The 15,833-nt window shown below is 36.9% G+C and overlaps 4 protein-coding genes and 1 pseudogene across 7 annotated transcripts; 2 read left to right on the forward strand and 3 right to left on the reverse strand.

The window, feature by feature from the left end:
* Positions 1–1,955: 1,955 nt before the first annotated feature.
* On the forward strand, positions 1,956–2,960 carry LOC108476209 (uncharacterized). Its single transcript, XM_017778350.2, has 3 exons — positions 1,956–2,277; positions 2,359–2,642; positions 2,726–2,960. The coding sequence occupies exons 1-3, from the start codon at positions 2,194–2,196 to the stop codon at positions 2,766–2,768; spliced, it is 411 nt and encodes a 136-aa protein (XP_017633839.1). The 5' UTR covers positions 1,956–2,193; the 3' UTR covers positions 2,769–2,960.
* A 928-nt stretch (positions 2,961–3,888) lies between these two features.
* Positions 3,889–5,331, reverse strand: LOC108476208 (uncharacterized). The gene has a single exon (XM_017778349.2). It carries the CDS (start codon positions 5,155–5,157, stop codon positions 4,192–4,194), a length of 966 nt encoding a protein of 321 aa, XP_017633838.1. The 5' UTR covers positions 5,158–5,331; the 3' UTR covers positions 3,889–4,191.
* Positions 5,332–5,575: 244 nt separating this feature from the next.
* On the reverse strand, positions 5,576–7,699 carry LOC108475192 (UPF0481 protein At3g47200-like; annotated as a pseudogene).
* A 1,237-nt stretch (positions 7,700–8,936) lies between these two features.
* On the forward strand, positions 8,937–12,049 carry LOC108476120 (probable arabinosyltransferase ARAD1). The gene is made up of 3 exons (XM_017778215.2): positions 8,937–9,988; positions 10,699–11,064; positions 11,534–12,049. The coding sequence occupies exons 1-3, from the start codon at positions 9,101–9,103 to the stop codon at positions 11,723–11,725; spliced, it is 1,446 nt and encodes a 481-aa protein (XP_017633704.1). The 5' UTR covers positions 8,937–9,100; the 3' UTR covers positions 11,726–12,049.
* A 381-nt stretch (positions 12,050–12,430) lies between these two features.
* On the reverse strand, positions 12,431–14,012 carry LOC108476121 (ribosomal protein S19, mitochondrial). Of its 4 annotated transcripts, XR_001870075.2 has the most exons (4): positions 13,586–13,962; positions 13,163–13,490; positions 12,840–12,881; positions 12,431–12,760 (listed from the first exon to the last, which is right to left on the reverse strand). XR_001870075.2 is itself a non-coding variant. In XM_017778216.2 (3 exons), exons 1-2 carry the CDS (start codon positions 13,746–13,748, stop codon positions 13,195–13,197), a joined length of 459 nt encoding a protein of 152 aa, XP_017633705.1. In that variant the 5' UTR covers positions 13,749–14,012; the 3' UTR covers positions 12,431–12,684; positions 13,163–13,194. The 4 variants fall into 4 exon arrangements, 3 of the variants coding, with proteins under 3 accessions (XP_017633705.1, XP_017633706.1, XP_017633707.1); XM_017778216.2 differs by lacking the exon at positions 12,840–12,881 and having other exon boundaries at positions 12,431–12,684; positions 13,586–14,012; XM_017778217.2 differs by lacking the exon at positions 12,840–12,881 and having other exon boundaries at positions 13,586–13,936.
* Positions 14,013–15,833: the final 1,821 nt, after the last annotated feature.

Below are 15,833 nucleotides of genomic sequence, written 5' to 3' on the forward strand. Positions count from 1 at the left end.
TAACAGGTCCGATTTTCTGTCATTTAAATATTTCTATAATTCCGTCCCTCTAAATAATTTTATTTGCTTCACCCTGAATTAGAGGAATAGAATTTATAAGAGGTGGTAATAGAAAGATGCGAGGACACATTACATGTGCTTCGCGTGATTGCTTTGCTGCTAGCTAAAATAATATGGACATGGTTGTTGGGGGGAAGTAGTTCCGTTTTCACGGCAATACATGAAGACTATTTGCAGCACCAAGGCGAGACTAATTTGCTGGAGGATTTGGAAATGGCGAAGCGAATTAGCTCGGCCTCACTTAAACAAGTAGAGGCGCAGTGTCCTTGGGGATTGGCATAGAAACTAGGTATGGGGTTTCTTTAGTTATTGTTGGGAGAGTAGCATTGAATATGCAGAGCTATGAGGTCTTTAGTAAAGACCATTCATTGTGAAATATCTGATTCCACTACTTCTATGGACATGCTGAAGAAGGGTACATCCTCTATATTGTCTAGCCAAGGTGATTCGAGACTTGTTAGCAAATGATGAAGTATGTTCCTCCACAGAAGAAGAATAGCCTGGATGGCTAAAGAAAGCTTAAAACGCAAACAAAATTTTATTGTTCTTCACAAGGGATACTTCACCTCTTAATGGGTGTTTTGTTTTCTCCACTATTTCTTAATTTTTTTAGTGCTTTACCTTTTTCTTAACCAAATAAATAAACAACAAGAAAAATGTGAATAATAAAATCGTCGCACTACATGAATGTAATTGTCGCGTGATTTTCTACTTAAAGTATTGTCACAATAGTCACCTTTTTTTTAACCAAATAAATAAATAGCAAGAGAGATGTGAACAATAGAATCGTCGCGCTACATAAATATAATTGTTGCACGATTTTCTACTTAAAAGTATTCTCACAATAGTCACATGAAAACTTATCTAATTAATGTTAGTGCTAAAATTCATTAGAAGGTCCCTGCCTTATATTTTTTTTTATAAATTTAATCTCTCCACTAACATTTGAACATTTGTACTCTCTATTTTTGGTAATATAAATTTTTAGGCTTGAGGCCGGATTTTCTTTTAATTTTGTAATAATTTGAATTTTTTTACAGTTAGATAAATATATACTTTTAATTTCTTAAAAGTTATCAATTTTTATTGAAAAATGTCAAAGTATATATGTCACCTCATCAAAGATTAGGTTTTAAAATAAAAAAGTCGCAGAAAATTAATTAATTAAATTAACAGAGGAAAATTAATCTCGAAACTAAGAACATATTTTTCAAAAAGTAGAGAAATTAGATATGATTGGATTATACTAGAGAGGCTAAAGTAAAAAAACGCAGGGTTTAGGGACCGTTTATAAAATTTGATCAAAATATTTATTTTCTTTTTGCCAGAATGAATTTCTTTCTGGAAGTATTATTTTGGTAAGTCATAAATAATGAATAATGACATAATTAAAGCAGGCAAGGTTGGTTTGACAAATTCTTGTGTTTCCATCGTCCAATGTCGCGCAATATCCCCAAACCGCAAGTTTCGCGCGATCGAAGTCTTCAATATCTAACATAAAGAAATTCTGAATTTTTTAAAATTGACTCTTCAACCTTTTTTAACTTTTTCTTTAATCCATTTTTATATTAAATTATAAGTATACGGAGTCTCCTCGTAATAATAATTAAAATTATTATTTTATTTAAAAATAATAAATTAATTTTTATCCGTTAAATGAAAAATTAAATTAATTCTTCTATTAAAATTTAATCTATTATTATTATTAAAATTAGTAATTGTATATCAACATAAAAGACAGGTAACATATCACTTGTCTTTATCTAATTATTCTGTTAATTATACAAATTTTAACAACATATATAAATAATATTTTTAATAATATAATTTTTAATTTACTAATTTAACTATTTTAATAAAAATATAATTTAACTCTTAATATAACACCTTTTACCATTATGTGTTCACAATCCGAATAATAACTGTTGTGATTCATCAACTGCGCGCTCACCTAAAGGACCGCGCGACTGTTGTGCTTTATCCACCCACGTCGAGCGATACAAATTAGCTTTAGCGCGAAGTCGCGAGAGCTAACGGCAGCCTGTATAAATATATCAAGTATGGTATCCAATAAATCATAATTGATAGCAACAGGAGGAGGAAGAAAAAAAAAACCCTTTGGTCTCTGAAACTATGGCAGCTTTCTTGTCGCTTGGTCGTCTTCGGGTTGCAGTACGAAGTAGGAAAGGTTTCAAACCCAGATCCAGGGCTAAACATGTAATAGTAATTACTGTACTGTTTTTCGTTTGTGGGGTTTAATCACTTTATATGCTTACTGTTTTTATATATCGTGATCAGGGAAAGAAGCATGGAACCAAGGAGTTGCGGGGAAGAGTGGAGAGGTTGAAGACAGAGATGGAGAAAAGAAGCGAGGAACAGAAGGATATCAGGGAAAGACAGAGACAAGTGAAAGACAAATTTACAGCAATTGAAGCCGAATGCGAGGAATTAAAGAGAGAAACTAGATTCATTGTTCAGCAAACTGCCAGAACCCAGATCAAACTGGGGCTTATGTTCCGCATATTGAAAGCAAGGGAAACTGGTCACTTGGATGAAGCCGCCCTTCTCACTCAGATGCTCCGGTCAGTGAAGTGCATTTTTTGTTAGTCTCATTTATTGTTATTATTGTGATAATTGTGGATGATAAACTTGTTTTTATGTGCAGAGAAATTGTAAGATTTGAGGAGGAGGAGGAGAAAGAAGGGTGAGGGCTGTATCTCGACGATAAACTACCTATGCTCTGCTGCGAAATAAACTTGTTTGACAATCAAGTTTAGGCTTTCTGCGTTTGCTAGTAATTACTAGGTTCTATTTTTATTTTCTGCTTCTGTTTCTAAGACCTTTTCAACGAATTTTATATTTTATATATTCTTCTTTACTGAGCAAAAAGTTAAAAGGAAGCATATTGCAATATTTGGTATGTTCTCAACATAATTTTAAACTTGTTCAAGTAAACAATTAAGTTGCGATAGGATCATGGAATTCTCGTTTAATTGGCTTTATACTTTGGACTGCTTGTTGTATAAAACTGAGTCGGAAGTTGGTGCTTCTAGTTTTGCTTGGTCGACGTCATGCATTTCTGCGCACTCAATTTTGCAACCACAAAACATAAATTAAGGAATAAAAAAGAAGAAAAGATTGGTGATACAGATAAAGAGATGATGAGCAGTCAGGGTTGGAGAAGTGAATTGTTTTTGACAAAGGGAAACAATGCACATTTTCTCTTAGGCTCAACCTACCCAAGTATAGTTTTCCGAGGATTTTAATGCTAACAACCATCCACAACAAATAGAAATAAGATGAAAAAGGGGTAGAATGTACAAAAAATTATCACATGGCCATACAAGACCTATCAAACTGAAACATTCAAACATTCCTCAAATCAAATAACATAAATAGAAACGCTATGCTCATGAAGAAGGTGCTCCTTTCAAAAAGATGGCTGACGACATACTACTAATTAGGGGACCACAACTACTACTTGATTTAAAGCTTGTGGTCATTTACTTAATGGATTTCCTCAAACAGGAGATGGACTCTACCCACAGCAACTCACGATTGAACCAAACTAGAGAACGCCCAATCCATCCCATTACCAAAAAGGACGCTGTAAATCGTAATATAAAGGGATGCCATTCTAAATGCCTTTATGCTGTTGGGAAGCTAATACACGAAATACCTATCTGCTTTACACTGCATCATCATCAATTGCCTCCCCCTTTGCAAAAACAAACTAGAGATGAACTCATTATGGCCAATGTAATCCAAAAGTCTCCTAGAATAGATGAAGATAGGCAATCCAACACTAAGCATGAACTCTAAAACTCATTTCTCAATAATTAACACCATAGGAATAGGATCATTAAGCAACCATAGGTTTTGCAAACCAATATACAATTTCATCATCCAATTACTACTGCTAAACAGTTGAAAGAACATATAATAGAAAGGAACAACAGTTACATGCTACAACTTTTATTGCAAAAAAATTAAAAAAAGTTTTAGGGGAGGGAGGAAGAAAATGTGAATATCACAGTCTTCACGAAGAGTTTTAGGAACTGGCATACCCATTTGAAATACATTTTGTCCCTACATCATGGTTTCACAAAATACAAATTTATCCTAGTCCAATCAAGCATCCAAGTTCTCCATTTGAACGCTGCTCTTGAGAGGCACATATTCCCCAAGATACCCACCAAGATGATCATGAAGAGCTGTTTTGTCGATTCCCTGATGATGATAACTCTTACAAACATAGTAGAACACACTCTGCACCAACAACCCCACCAGATTCACTATCACCAACACTCCAACCAAGAATCCCCCCACCACAATCCTCCAAAGAACCCCATATCGGTCTCCTCCATGTACCACCACACTTCCGAAAATACCCCCAATCACCCCGCAAATTGCCAAATATCCAAAAACCAAAATGAAAGCCATCCTCGCCCTCCCTTTCAACAACTCGTAGCTCTTCTTCATAGCTGCAAGGCCGTAAATCGGCTCAAGCACCGACACCACACTGGCCAAATGCCAAAGCGCTGTGATGTAAACATGAACGCCCAAAAACAGCACTAAGATCACCATAAATGAGAAGAAGGACAAAAAGGCATTCCGGGAATCAACGGCAATGACAAACAAGACCAGGAAACCGATCAACAAGGCATTGTAAACAAACATCAAGAGAGAAACCCATGTGAAGGTTATAAAAAGGCGCTTAAAAACCTTGGGTATGGCTGAGATCGTTGAAGTGAAAGAGACTGGCTTCGACGTGTAGAGAGATGCAACCGTAAATACAACTGCAGCCGTTGATAAAAGAGAGAAGGCAAAGAGGAAAATTAGGTAACAGAACTGGAACGTTAAGAGGAGAGTCCACTCGTGGCGGGTCTGGGACGGGTCTGCCAGCGGATCGGAAGCGAGTTGATTTAAGATAGGATGGGTGAAAAGCGAGTGAGCTAAAATGGCAAAAGAGAGAGGGAAAATGAGAGCTAAGGTTATAAGATAGAAGGTTTTGGGGGATCTTTTAGGGATTGCAACGGATTCCCTCAGGATATCTGTCAACGACAAGAACTGAAGCTCCTCCGGCGCTAGATCCATGATCGCTTTCAAGGGAGGGAATTCAATAATTCAGCTCCTGGGTTTGGTTGCAGATTTGGTGTAAAGGAAGATTATTGTGTAGATAGATCTGTGTAGACAAGGAAGAAAGGTCAGGAAAGTCGGTCCGGTTTTAATTAATACGAGGGTACAAACGAGATTTCAGACAAATTTTTTATCTTTAAATCTGTCTGTATTACAGATTAATATGAAGGCATCGGAGACACGTCCCTTTTCGTATTTTTATTTACTTGTTTTGACCTCTGAAATTACAAAACCCACCTTGCTTTCGTTTGGGATATTACTATCGTTAATTATTGTTTTTTGGACCAAATTATTAACCTAAACTCGAAAAATAAACACACTTTTTTTCATCCCCAATTACAATGGATATTTAGATTAGATGTTGGTCATGGTAATATTATTTTGCATATGATACCTGCATTATTAAAATGTTTAATCAAAGGGAAAAATAATAAGTTTTATTTTTCATAATTCATATATTTTGTTAATTTAAAGGAATCAGTTAAAGTTGGTTGATTTTGATTAAAATTATATATGTCACAACATATGCAAAGATGAATTAGGTGATCGATAGAGAAAGTTGAAGTATAACATACGTACTATATTAAAATTATCTCCGCCTGACAAACCAGATTAACCTTCCTCCTAAATAATACCAACTTCAACTTTCATTTCATGTAAAATATATTTATTATTTCATATTTAAATATTTTTTTTATTTATTTCAAGTGAAATGTTATTTTATTTTAAAGATTTAGTTAGAAATAAAGTAAACGTTATAGGCATATTTGGATGTTAAGAGATTATTGAATGCAAGCAGTTTAATAATTAATCTAAATAAAATGTTAAATTAGAGAATACTTTTTCTATCATTTTAGAAAAAATTAAAATGTAATAATACCTTAGGTCGAAAAGAAGTGAGTTAAGGAAATCGAATCAACAAAATGGGCAGAGGATTAATTAGCTATGGGCTATGGCTTCTCAAACAATGGATTTAACTCGCCTATCAAGTTTAAAAACTTTCTTCAATAAACATATTAAACTAATGGAACAAAATAAATCAACATATTGGTGGACTTCAAAGTGAATTTTTTTTTATTATAATATGATAAGGAGAGAGAAGTAAAAAAATCATTGTACATGTGAGACACATCTTAGCAATAGTAAAACGTAAATCAAATCGAATACATATAAATCTTATTCTTATACTCATTATATATTTTAGAGAAAAATAAATTATCAAGAGACAAAACCACACAACAAATTAAATCATAGTGAAAGAGATTGTTAAGATTTTTTTGATCCTCTACAAATACAAATCCTCTTTGGATTAGTGAGAAATAAACTACTATAGTAGCTCCAAGGGTGGAGATGCCTACCACCCAGAAGTAATGGTGCACCAACCCCGCTCTAAACCAAGCATAGGAGCCATTGCAACAAGTGTTCATATCATCCACCACTTTGCATAAATAAGACTCCCTACCATCCCTTGCTATTTCCTTGCACAGTCCATTCACAAGTTTTACCACTTCTTTGTTGCTACCTAAACAATGACGAAGAACCCCTATGTGGTGAAGAAGTCCCACATCTTCAGCTGACTTAATCAAACCATCGAAAAAAAATATATATGATGTGACATAAGGTTTGCATTTGGGATGGCATTGTTCATAGGCCACCATGTTCGAAACAGGATATCCTTGTGATCATTGATGTAGAGAGGAGGGATTTTTAGCTACCTCCCCTCGGAGCTTACATCTAGTGGAGGACAATTAACAGCTTTCTCAATCACGACACCAGCTTCCATTACCTCCGTCATGGACCACACCATGTCAATCCCCTCGTCTGCTGCATTGCTTGAATCGCTTGTCTTGCTAGTTTTAAGTCCTCGTGATAAGTTTATAGGATATGGGAGGATACTTTTCCTGAAAAGGTCAAGAAAGTGCAACGTGTTCTGAATTCCTTGTGCATTCCCGGCCCGCACATCCCTCTGAGACTGCAATAGAGGATTGAAAAAACAAAGGGCGAGCTGTTCCAAACATGTGCTTGTTTCTTCTGATCCTTTGGTCAACTCAAACAATTTCTGCAAAACAAAAAGAGGAAGCTGGTTTTCAAGCATGATCAAATCCCAACGAAGAATAGGCAGCATCCACCTTTTAACAAAGGGATCACACTGAAAGTTGTGCTTCAACTCTCTCAAGACCTCCACAATGAAGCAGCCATTAACCGGCATCATCCTAACAAATCTATGCTTACTATGTTGTTCGGCATTGTCCCAGTAGCACCTACGAGCATCCTGCTCCAAATCTTCCATGGCTTTCATCGCTGGGTCTAGTTCCACCCCATTAGGCTGATTTGGACGAAAGAGGTGGTGAAAGAATTTCCATTTCAGCTCTTCCATTGCTTGTAACCTTTCCTGTCCAAGATGGTAAGGACCGATTGAGATGATAGTGGGAGCGTAGGCGTTGGGTTGCACCGCACGCATGTTAACGGGGACCCTGTATATGCAGGCATTCTCTGTCATTGGGAACATTAATTGCCAACTTCTTCAATGTGGCTTTCCACTTTGATAAATATTGTTGATCCCAAGCTTTGGCAGTGGCATTAAAGGTTCTGCTAGTCTTGTGCAAAAGCAACCTTGTAAGGGAGCAGTTGCTCATTGCCAGATGAAACTACAAGTAGACCAAGCGTAACGGACTGACAATTAAAGACCAAAATGATGGATTCAACGCTCAAGTGATATGCCCATCGGTTTCTTGAAACATGGGGGTTTGACTTTTTAGTAAACCAATGTGATATGTATCGAGTATTACTTGGATACTTGATTAATGTGTGTATTTGTATGTAAATGTAGTCCAAGGTGGCTTTTCCACGCAACAACTAAAGGCTATCTATATACATAGATGTTGTAGCCTCTGCAACAATTAATTTAATACTAATTTCTCGTGTTTAGTCAAAGTTCACACAGCTTAAACAATAATATACTATATATTTTATGTATTGAATTTTGGAATATTTATAACTGATGTCAATCAGACCGAGAGTGCAACACCCTTCACATTTGCTTCCAGCTTCACCTAGTATTGCATAGGATAAACGCCCGCACACAACTTAAAAAGTTAAAACAATCTATTTTTACCTCTTTATTTCTGTTATAAGTCGAACAAATTTCGAAAGTGACATATATATAATGTGGGAAGCATGAGGATCCAGGAAAGGTAGAGGTAGGCTTTGCCTTAAAACGTGATAAACCCCCCAAGAAAAAAAAAGGTCACCTCTCATTGGGAGAGGCCTTGAACAAGGTGTTCCCATTATGTCTTTACTACAACGAGGGAAATATAATTATAGTAAAAAGGTTGTTATGCTAGAAACTAATTTCTTCAGCTTATTTGCAAACTATTAATATATTACATCTGATTTGGACATGATTTAAGTGTAATAATTCCTTTCCTTTTCTTTGGACATACCCACTTGTCATTAGTTAAAACGTTGTTTATTTTTTAATAAAGTGACTGATTTCAACACCTTTGTGATTGCCACTATTCTAATTGTCCACAAAGACTTAAAATTCACCAAAATTATTCTAAAAGAAAAAAGGAAAGTGAAAAAATACTGTCTTGTAATCCACGCATTAATAGTAATAGTGAAAAAAGGAATTGCGACAATTGAAAGTGTAGTCCAAATCCAATGAAACAGCTTAGCTACACCTTGCCTCTTTCTTTAATTAATAATTTACCTTTGCATAAAATTGAGGAAAGGAATAGGAATAGGATTCATTTGAATAAACCAAAGGCATTAACTACAATGGAAATATTAGAATTTTTGCAATGCATGTATTTTGCCTATATAAGATTGTTATAAGGTAAGGTCAAAGGTGCGGCTGAAGAGTGAGGATCCTTAACCTAAATCAAAGGCTGAAACGCCAATGAAAACTAGAAAGCCAACAACATCAGCAGCAAGGGGATCCTCTTCTTCTTCACCTCCTTCCCAAACTCTTCCTTTATTTTCCAATATGCCCCGAAAATCTTCTCTTTTCAAACACACCCTTATTGCTACTGTCTTCTTCATCCTCGCCATCTATGCCTTCTTCTCCACTTTCTTCCACACTCCTCTTCCCCCCTCCGATTCCGCCTCCGATTCTTCTTCTTCACTGCTCGACCTCGGTGGTGTTTCTTCCCAGGAAAATTCCATTCCTTTTCCCGAAAAAGTCAAGGTTTTTATGTACGATCTCCCCCACAAGTTCACCTACGGCATCATCCAGCAGCACTCCCTCGCACGTGGTGGATCTCCCGTCCCTGACATCACCACCCTTAACTACCCGGGTCACCAGCACATGCACGAGTGGTTCCTCTTCTCCGACCTAGCCCGGCCCCAATCCGACCGCCTTGGGTCCCCCGTCGCTAAAGTTACTGACCCGGAGGAAGCCGACCTTTTCTACGTTCCCGCCTTTTCTTCCTTGAGCTTGATTGTTAACGCGGGTCGTCCTCCTGGTTCCGCCTCGGCTTACAGCGATGAGGAAATGCAAGAACAGCTGGCGGAGTGGCTTACGGGGCAGGAGTATTGGAAGAGGAATAACGGGTGGGATCACGTCATTATTGCTGGGGATCCCAATGCGCTTTATCGGGTCGTGGATCGTATCAAGAGTGCTGTTTTGCTAGTTTCCGATTTTGGGCGGCTGAGGCCAGATCAAGGGTCATTAGTGAAGGATGTCGTAATCCCTTATTCGCATCGGATCAGTACTTACACAGGAGATTTTGGGGTGAAGGATAGGACGACCTTGCTCTTTTTCATGGGAAATCGGTATAGAAAAGAGGTAATAAATCGTTTATTACAAAATGCTTTTGAAATCGATGTTCTTGTTGAGCAGGTTATGATACCATGTTGAAGTTTAGTGCTATTTAGTTTGGTATGGAATTGAAAGTTTTAGTTTGTTGAGGTTACAAGTATTGATATAGTAGTTAGCTCAATTTGAGATTTAAATTAGGAAACCTAGGAGAAGGGTCAAAAAATTTGTTTTTGGAGTAGTTACTAGCTTGTGCTTGCTTATACCCTGCTATAATTTGATCTAAAATTTGGTTGAGAATCATCTTGGAACTACTGTTTTCACCACCATCCTCAGATTGGGGCTTAAGTTTAACTTAAAATATTGCCATCTACATTTAACATAGACCTTGCACTACTTTATGCTCATCACCAGTACTATTATATTTTTCATAATTTGCTGTGTTGTCTTAGCCTACAGTTTCTGCTTTTGCTCTGAATATTTTTGTATCCTATCTAAAGCTGTACTGATAATTACGAAGCTTTTCCCTATTTTCTTAGCTTAGATGCCTGCCCTTGACCTTTCTATTAAGAATTATAATACAGCTCCCTGGACACATGCTTGTTTGAAATCACATCCTATACTGAAGCAGATCTTGCATGAATGACTAGCATACCATGATCTATTGGTAATATCACTAGCAAGACAATAATTTTAGGTGGACTTATATTCCTTGTTTGTTGGTCCTATTATAAATGCAGGGAGGCAAAATCCGTGATTTGCTTTTCCAAATACTTGAAAATGAAGAGGATGTTGTGATAAAACACGGAACACAATCCAGGGAGAATCGAAGAGCTGCTTCACGGGGGATGCACACATCAAAGTTCTGTTTGAATCCTGCTGGGGATACTCCATCAGCTTGCAGGCTCTTTGATTCTATAGTTAGCTTGTGTGTCCCTGTGATAGTCAGTGATAGTATTGAGTTGCCTTTTGAAGATATCATAGACTACAAAAAGTTTTCAGTATTTGTGGAAACTACAACTGCACTAAAACCAGGATATCTTGTTTCATTGCTGAGAAAAGTACCTGAACAGAAAATAATTGAATATCAGAAAGCAATGAAGGAGGTTTGTTCTATTTTCACTGCCCTTTTTCCTTTTTCCATTTATTATTTGCTGCATTACTACTGAGAGGTCAAATTTATCCAATTACATCTGTTCAATATAAATATACATTCATTTACAACTTGCAGTTTGTTTAGCAGATATCTCTGGTTAAAATTTCTTGGTAATGATATGGTTTTGATTTCAAAATTCTTGATCTTGTGGTTAGATGTGTATGGAAATCTATATATGGATTTGCAATCGATATTTGTTTTTAAGCAATTTCTATTGTTAAGAGTCATTGGTATCGTTTTTCTGTCTGTGTCTGTGCTTGTGACTTGCAGCAACATTTAGTCCCTTATGTTTGTAGAAGGCACTAAGAGGAGTGTGGTAGTAAATTACATGCTCGATTTTGTTTTTTCATACGTTGTCATGCATCATCATCATCAAATAGTTGGCAGTAATCAATAAAATCTCAAATTTGTGGATTCAGGTGAAGAGGTACTATGATTATACTCATCCAAATGGAACTGTTAATGAAATATGGCGGCAAGTATCGCAAAAGCTACCTCTGATCAAACTTATGATTAATAGAGACAAGCGGCTTGTTAAGAGGGAGTTGAGTGAACCCAATTGCTCATGTCTTTGTTCTAACCAGACAGGAATCACCAACTCCTTAGGATAAACATAAACTTTTGCTGACCCTTTGAAGTTCATTTCATATGTCAAATGTCTGTCCAAGTTGGAAGATTCGCTGGTGGAGCGTGGCAGGCAGGTTTTTGAGGAATAATTTATGATATTATTATACCCATTTGCCTTCCCCTTTAGGATGTTTGTCTTCAGCTCGCAGAGGTATTGAAATTTGCCTTTGCATGAAGACTTTCTTGCATACATTGTTGTGGAGTAGATTTGGAATTTTAGTTATAGTTTTATTTGTAATTTGATTTGTACATGTTAGAAATACAGTACGTCTATATATACAACAGCGATGCTCAATTCTTTTCCTACAGTCTGTAGTCTTCGTTATACTAGGATTTAAATAACACCAATGACTCTACAGTGGAAGTGGGGCGACTTTAAATGGGTTTTCTTCATAATAAAGCAAAGTTCATATTAGTCGCGTTCCCCTAAATTATCTTATACCTTCATTCGGTTCTTCCTTTGGCAACTAATTACAAAACCATACGACTAACTTTTTTCACCTTAAGTGACATAATTAAAAATTTTGGGACCAGACGGAAATTTAAGTAGTTCAAAATCATTTATCAAAGAAAATAACACCAATTGTACATTGTCTTACGAAAAAAGGACAGATAAAAGAGCTGGATGGCAACATTTTGATGCCACCATCACCTTCGTCGGTGTATTCAAATCAAACTCGCTCACAATATCTCAATTCAACAATTTTATTGTAAAACTAAAACCCAACCGTTGTTTGTCAACTGATAATTCTGAGTTCTGATCAGTATACCATATGTAAGGATAACTAAAAACATCAATTTTTCATAACAATTGTGCAGGCCAAGAGCTGACCAAACAAAACCCTACAATCATTTAACAAAAGAAATGAGACTTCAAAACCATTTTCTTCCTTGTTTCATTGCTTTCCTTTCAGCCCATATTTCTCCTGAATCACCACTCTCTCTGGGAAAAAAAGACAAGAGCCAAAATCAACCAATCAACCATTACAATCGAATGGCCGATCGAGTCTTCCATATCACTGAACAAACAAAAAGACAACTTTGCTTACATTAAGCTAACCTATTGTCTTAAGCCTCAACATGTCATCAATCTAGTACCTTAGACACAAAGCTTGGTAAGTAATGATATGGAGACCTTCGCTGATCACATAGGCAAGTTATTAGATTGCTAGGAGATGGATAAAATTAGTCTAATAAAGAATGCATGAATGTCTTGCAGGCGAAAAACCTACGGACTCATTCATAAAATCATAAACCCAAAACTTCAAACTGGTTTCTTTGGAAAATTCCCTACTTCAACACTACTATATTACTAAATCTAGTTCATACATAATGAAAAATTTGCCTAATCTAGAAAGAGAGAAACCTGGGAGATGTAATGTTCTCATTTCTAAACAAACTAGAGTTAGGTAGAGGCTTACCGAAATGAGATGTGATCTTTGGTTGCAAATGCTTATTTTTTGCCCTTCTTTTTTGCAGGCTCAGCCTTGCTCCTCAAATGTTTTCTTTTACGAGTTAAGGCAAACTCGCCAAACTTATGACCAACCTTGCCTTCAGTGATCTTGCAGCGAACAAAATTTTTCCCATTGTAAATCCGTACAGTTTGATCAACGAATTCGGGCAAAATGGTAGATCTACGCGAATAAATCTTCCTGTTTGATAAAAGACTTTTATTGTTCTTCGCCTTTGCCAAGAATGCATCCACAAACGGAAGCCTGGCTAGAGATGGTTGTCTCGTATCCGATGAAACTGAAACCAAAAGTTATTCCCCTTATTCATATCAAATTAGAACTAACGAAAAAGGAAAACACACACTGGTGCAATCGAATGAGAGCTGTTAATACCTGAGGATGAGGAACACAAGGTTCTTGAAATCTGAGAGAAGATTGAGGTCGGCGTGCTGCGAACTGGAGGATTGGCTTGTGGAATCAAAGTGACGTTGTTTTTCAGAGATGAAACCGATCGGAAATTGAAGGCCTGCCGAAGAACAAATAATTTCCCTCCCATTTTCTTTGTCGTTGATCCTCTCTACCGATCCAATACCTTTCTCAATGAAAGTAGGGTTTATCGTCCTTCAGAAAACAAGACACATGCCCCTTAGAAGGCTTCATATGGATCCATACAGATGGGTTTCCAACTACTGTCGAAACCCAATTTCTAAAGGTCACTGTAAACCAAGTCGACCATAGTACCTGTCCATGCAGCCATGGAGAACTGAACCAAAATGGCCAGCTTTTAAAACCCAACTCACCTATTCGCTCCAAGCTTTCTTAATGCAGGCCTCTATAGCAAAGTCCACGCTCAGACATGTAGGTCAACGGGCACCCTTTTGATGGGCCCAAATGAGTTCTAGCTCTTTGTTTTCTTGACTTCCCGTTCTAGGGCTTTTGCACAAAAAGAGCTCAATGGGTCCGAGTTAAAATTCGGCCTTTAATGTAAGGAAGGAATCTTTAATCCTCATGGTATATAGCGTGAATGAAAATAGCAGTTGAGAGCAACCTACCGAAATTGACATATATATATAATCGAGAATCTGCAAACTGCAAAGAGCACTGCCCCATGCAAAATGCTCACAGACACTAGACAAAACATAACAGGCTATAGCAGATACTATGGTCCTCTCCCTCTGCCTCTCTTCTTCCAAGATGCATCCATCCATCCTCTTTAGTTTACTTGGTCTCTGTTCTCAACATCTGAATTATATATTCATTCATTAGATGAACCCTGCGGGATTAAATCCGTTTAATTAAGCTATTTGGGTAACTATTGAAGACTACTGGTTTCAACTGACACATTATGCAGAAGGAGAGGATACACCCAGAGCTAAGAAAAGCGAATAAAATAAAATAAACGATTTGGTGGTGACTAGTGATGCCTATAATCTATGAATCTGACGCATACCAAGCATCACCTTCCATTGAGTTGACTATCCATTCTGACACTCGTCATCCCCTTTCCCATGTTGCCACCTTGTGCTTCTCTAATTCTTTAATCTCAAGTAAGAGCCAAAATTAATAATAAAAACCTACATTTTACAACTAAACCTCGAGATTCTTTTAACTTCTAATTATTACCAACACTTTTGACTTCATTTATTCATTTTAAAATATTAAGTAAAATGGTTTTACATATTCCCTAGAATTACAGCTCAAGAGTTGAAGATTTGTGCTGCTGATCCAAGTTCAAAGATTTCACCTCGATGGAGCCATCAAACACCACTGCCACTTGACTTCAATCAATCTTTAACTTAAGGCGATAGTCCAAATAAGCCACAGCTCTCAACCCAACAAATTCTCTAAAATATTACTAGTACAGTTGTATAAGCATCTGTTGACAAATAGCTTTGTTAAAACAAAAAACCCAAAGTCAAAACTCCAAAATATTTAATTAGCTAGAAAGGATCATCTAACCCTTACTTAGTTGGTCCCCATCGTCTTAGTTCCTCCATCAAACATCTTTTTTGTTCTTTAATTTGAAATCTCACTTTGCTATTTAAGTATTATACCTGTTTACATCACCATTACCAATTGAAGAACGACAAGTAAACAAAACCCACCATATTTATTATGAACCCAAAACAACCCTATATGTATACCCTCTCTTGTCCTTGTTATCTCATTTTCAACCTTTCTTTTTTCTCTTTTTTATTGCATGAATGACCTTTTAAAATGAAATTGGGATGGCAAAGGCCGGGGCCAAGGGCGGGTGATGAAGGAGTAATGAACCGAATATCCACGTGGTAGGCATGAAGAGGATGCCACGCGGGGGTGGGGTGGGGACAGCTATTTGGTGGCTTTATGTTGGGATGAGGGTCGATCTATCTCTAGACTCCTAGACAAAGGCGGAGACAACGCTTTTAAGCCAGCCGGTAGAGCTGCCTGGTTGGCAGGTGGTCACATGGACACCCCCCCATGTGTTGTCAATACTCTCCACCCCATTATTGTTAGTATTTTAGACCAACACCTTTCCTTCTACTTAATAAATCAAACTCCCTATAACCATATATGTCAAATCTGCTATATGCTTTCAACATCATATTTTGGGATAAATATGCTATCGAAAATGACACCAGTTTGTTACAGAACATAATAT

This window comes from Gossypium arboreum, chromosome 3 (genome assembly GCF_025698485.1).
Source record: "Gossypium arboreum isolate Shixiya-1 chromosome 3, ASM2569848v2, whole genome shotgun sequence".
In the NCBI taxonomy this organism is placed as follows: Eukaryota; Viridiplantae; Streptophyta; class Magnoliopsida; order Malvales; family Malvaceae; genus Gossypium; species Gossypium arboreum.

Coding starts and splice junctions, on each gene's coding strand:
- LOC108476209 (XM_017778350.2), top strand. CDS start 2,194: ATGGCAGCTTTCTTGTCGCTTGGTCGTCTTCGGGTTGCAGTACGAAGT. Junction 2,278..2,358: donor CCAGATCCAGGGCTAAACAT/GTAATAGTAATT, acceptor TATCGTGATCAG/GGAAAGAAGCATGGAACCAA. Junction 2,643..2,725: donor CTTCTCACTCAGATGCTCCG/GTCAGTGAAGTG, acceptor TTTTATGTGCAG/AGAAATTGTAAGATTTGAGG.
- LOC108476208 (XM_017778349.2), bottom strand. CDS start 5,157: ATGGATCTAGCGCCGGAGGAGCTTCAGTTCTTGTCGTTGACAGATATC.
- LOC108476120 (XM_017778215.2), top strand. CDS start 9,101: ATGAAAACTAGAAAGCCAACAACATCAGCAGCAAGGGGATCCTCTTCT. Junction 9,989..10,698: donor GAAATCGGTATAGAAAAGAG/GTAATAAATCGT, acceptor TTATAAATGCAG/GGAGGCAAAATCCGTGATTT. Junction 11,065..11,533: donor ATCAGAAAGCAATGAAGGAG/GTTTGTTCTATT, acceptor TTGTGGATTCAG/GTGAAGAGGTACTATGATTA.
- LOC108476121 (XM_017778216.2), bottom strand. CDS start 13,748: ATGGGAGGGAAATTATTTGTTCTTCGGCAGGCCTTCAATTTCCGATCG. Junction 13,491..13,585: donor CTTGTGTTCCTCATCCTCAG/GTATTAACAGCT, acceptor TTTTGGTTTCAG/TTTCATCGGATACGAGACAA.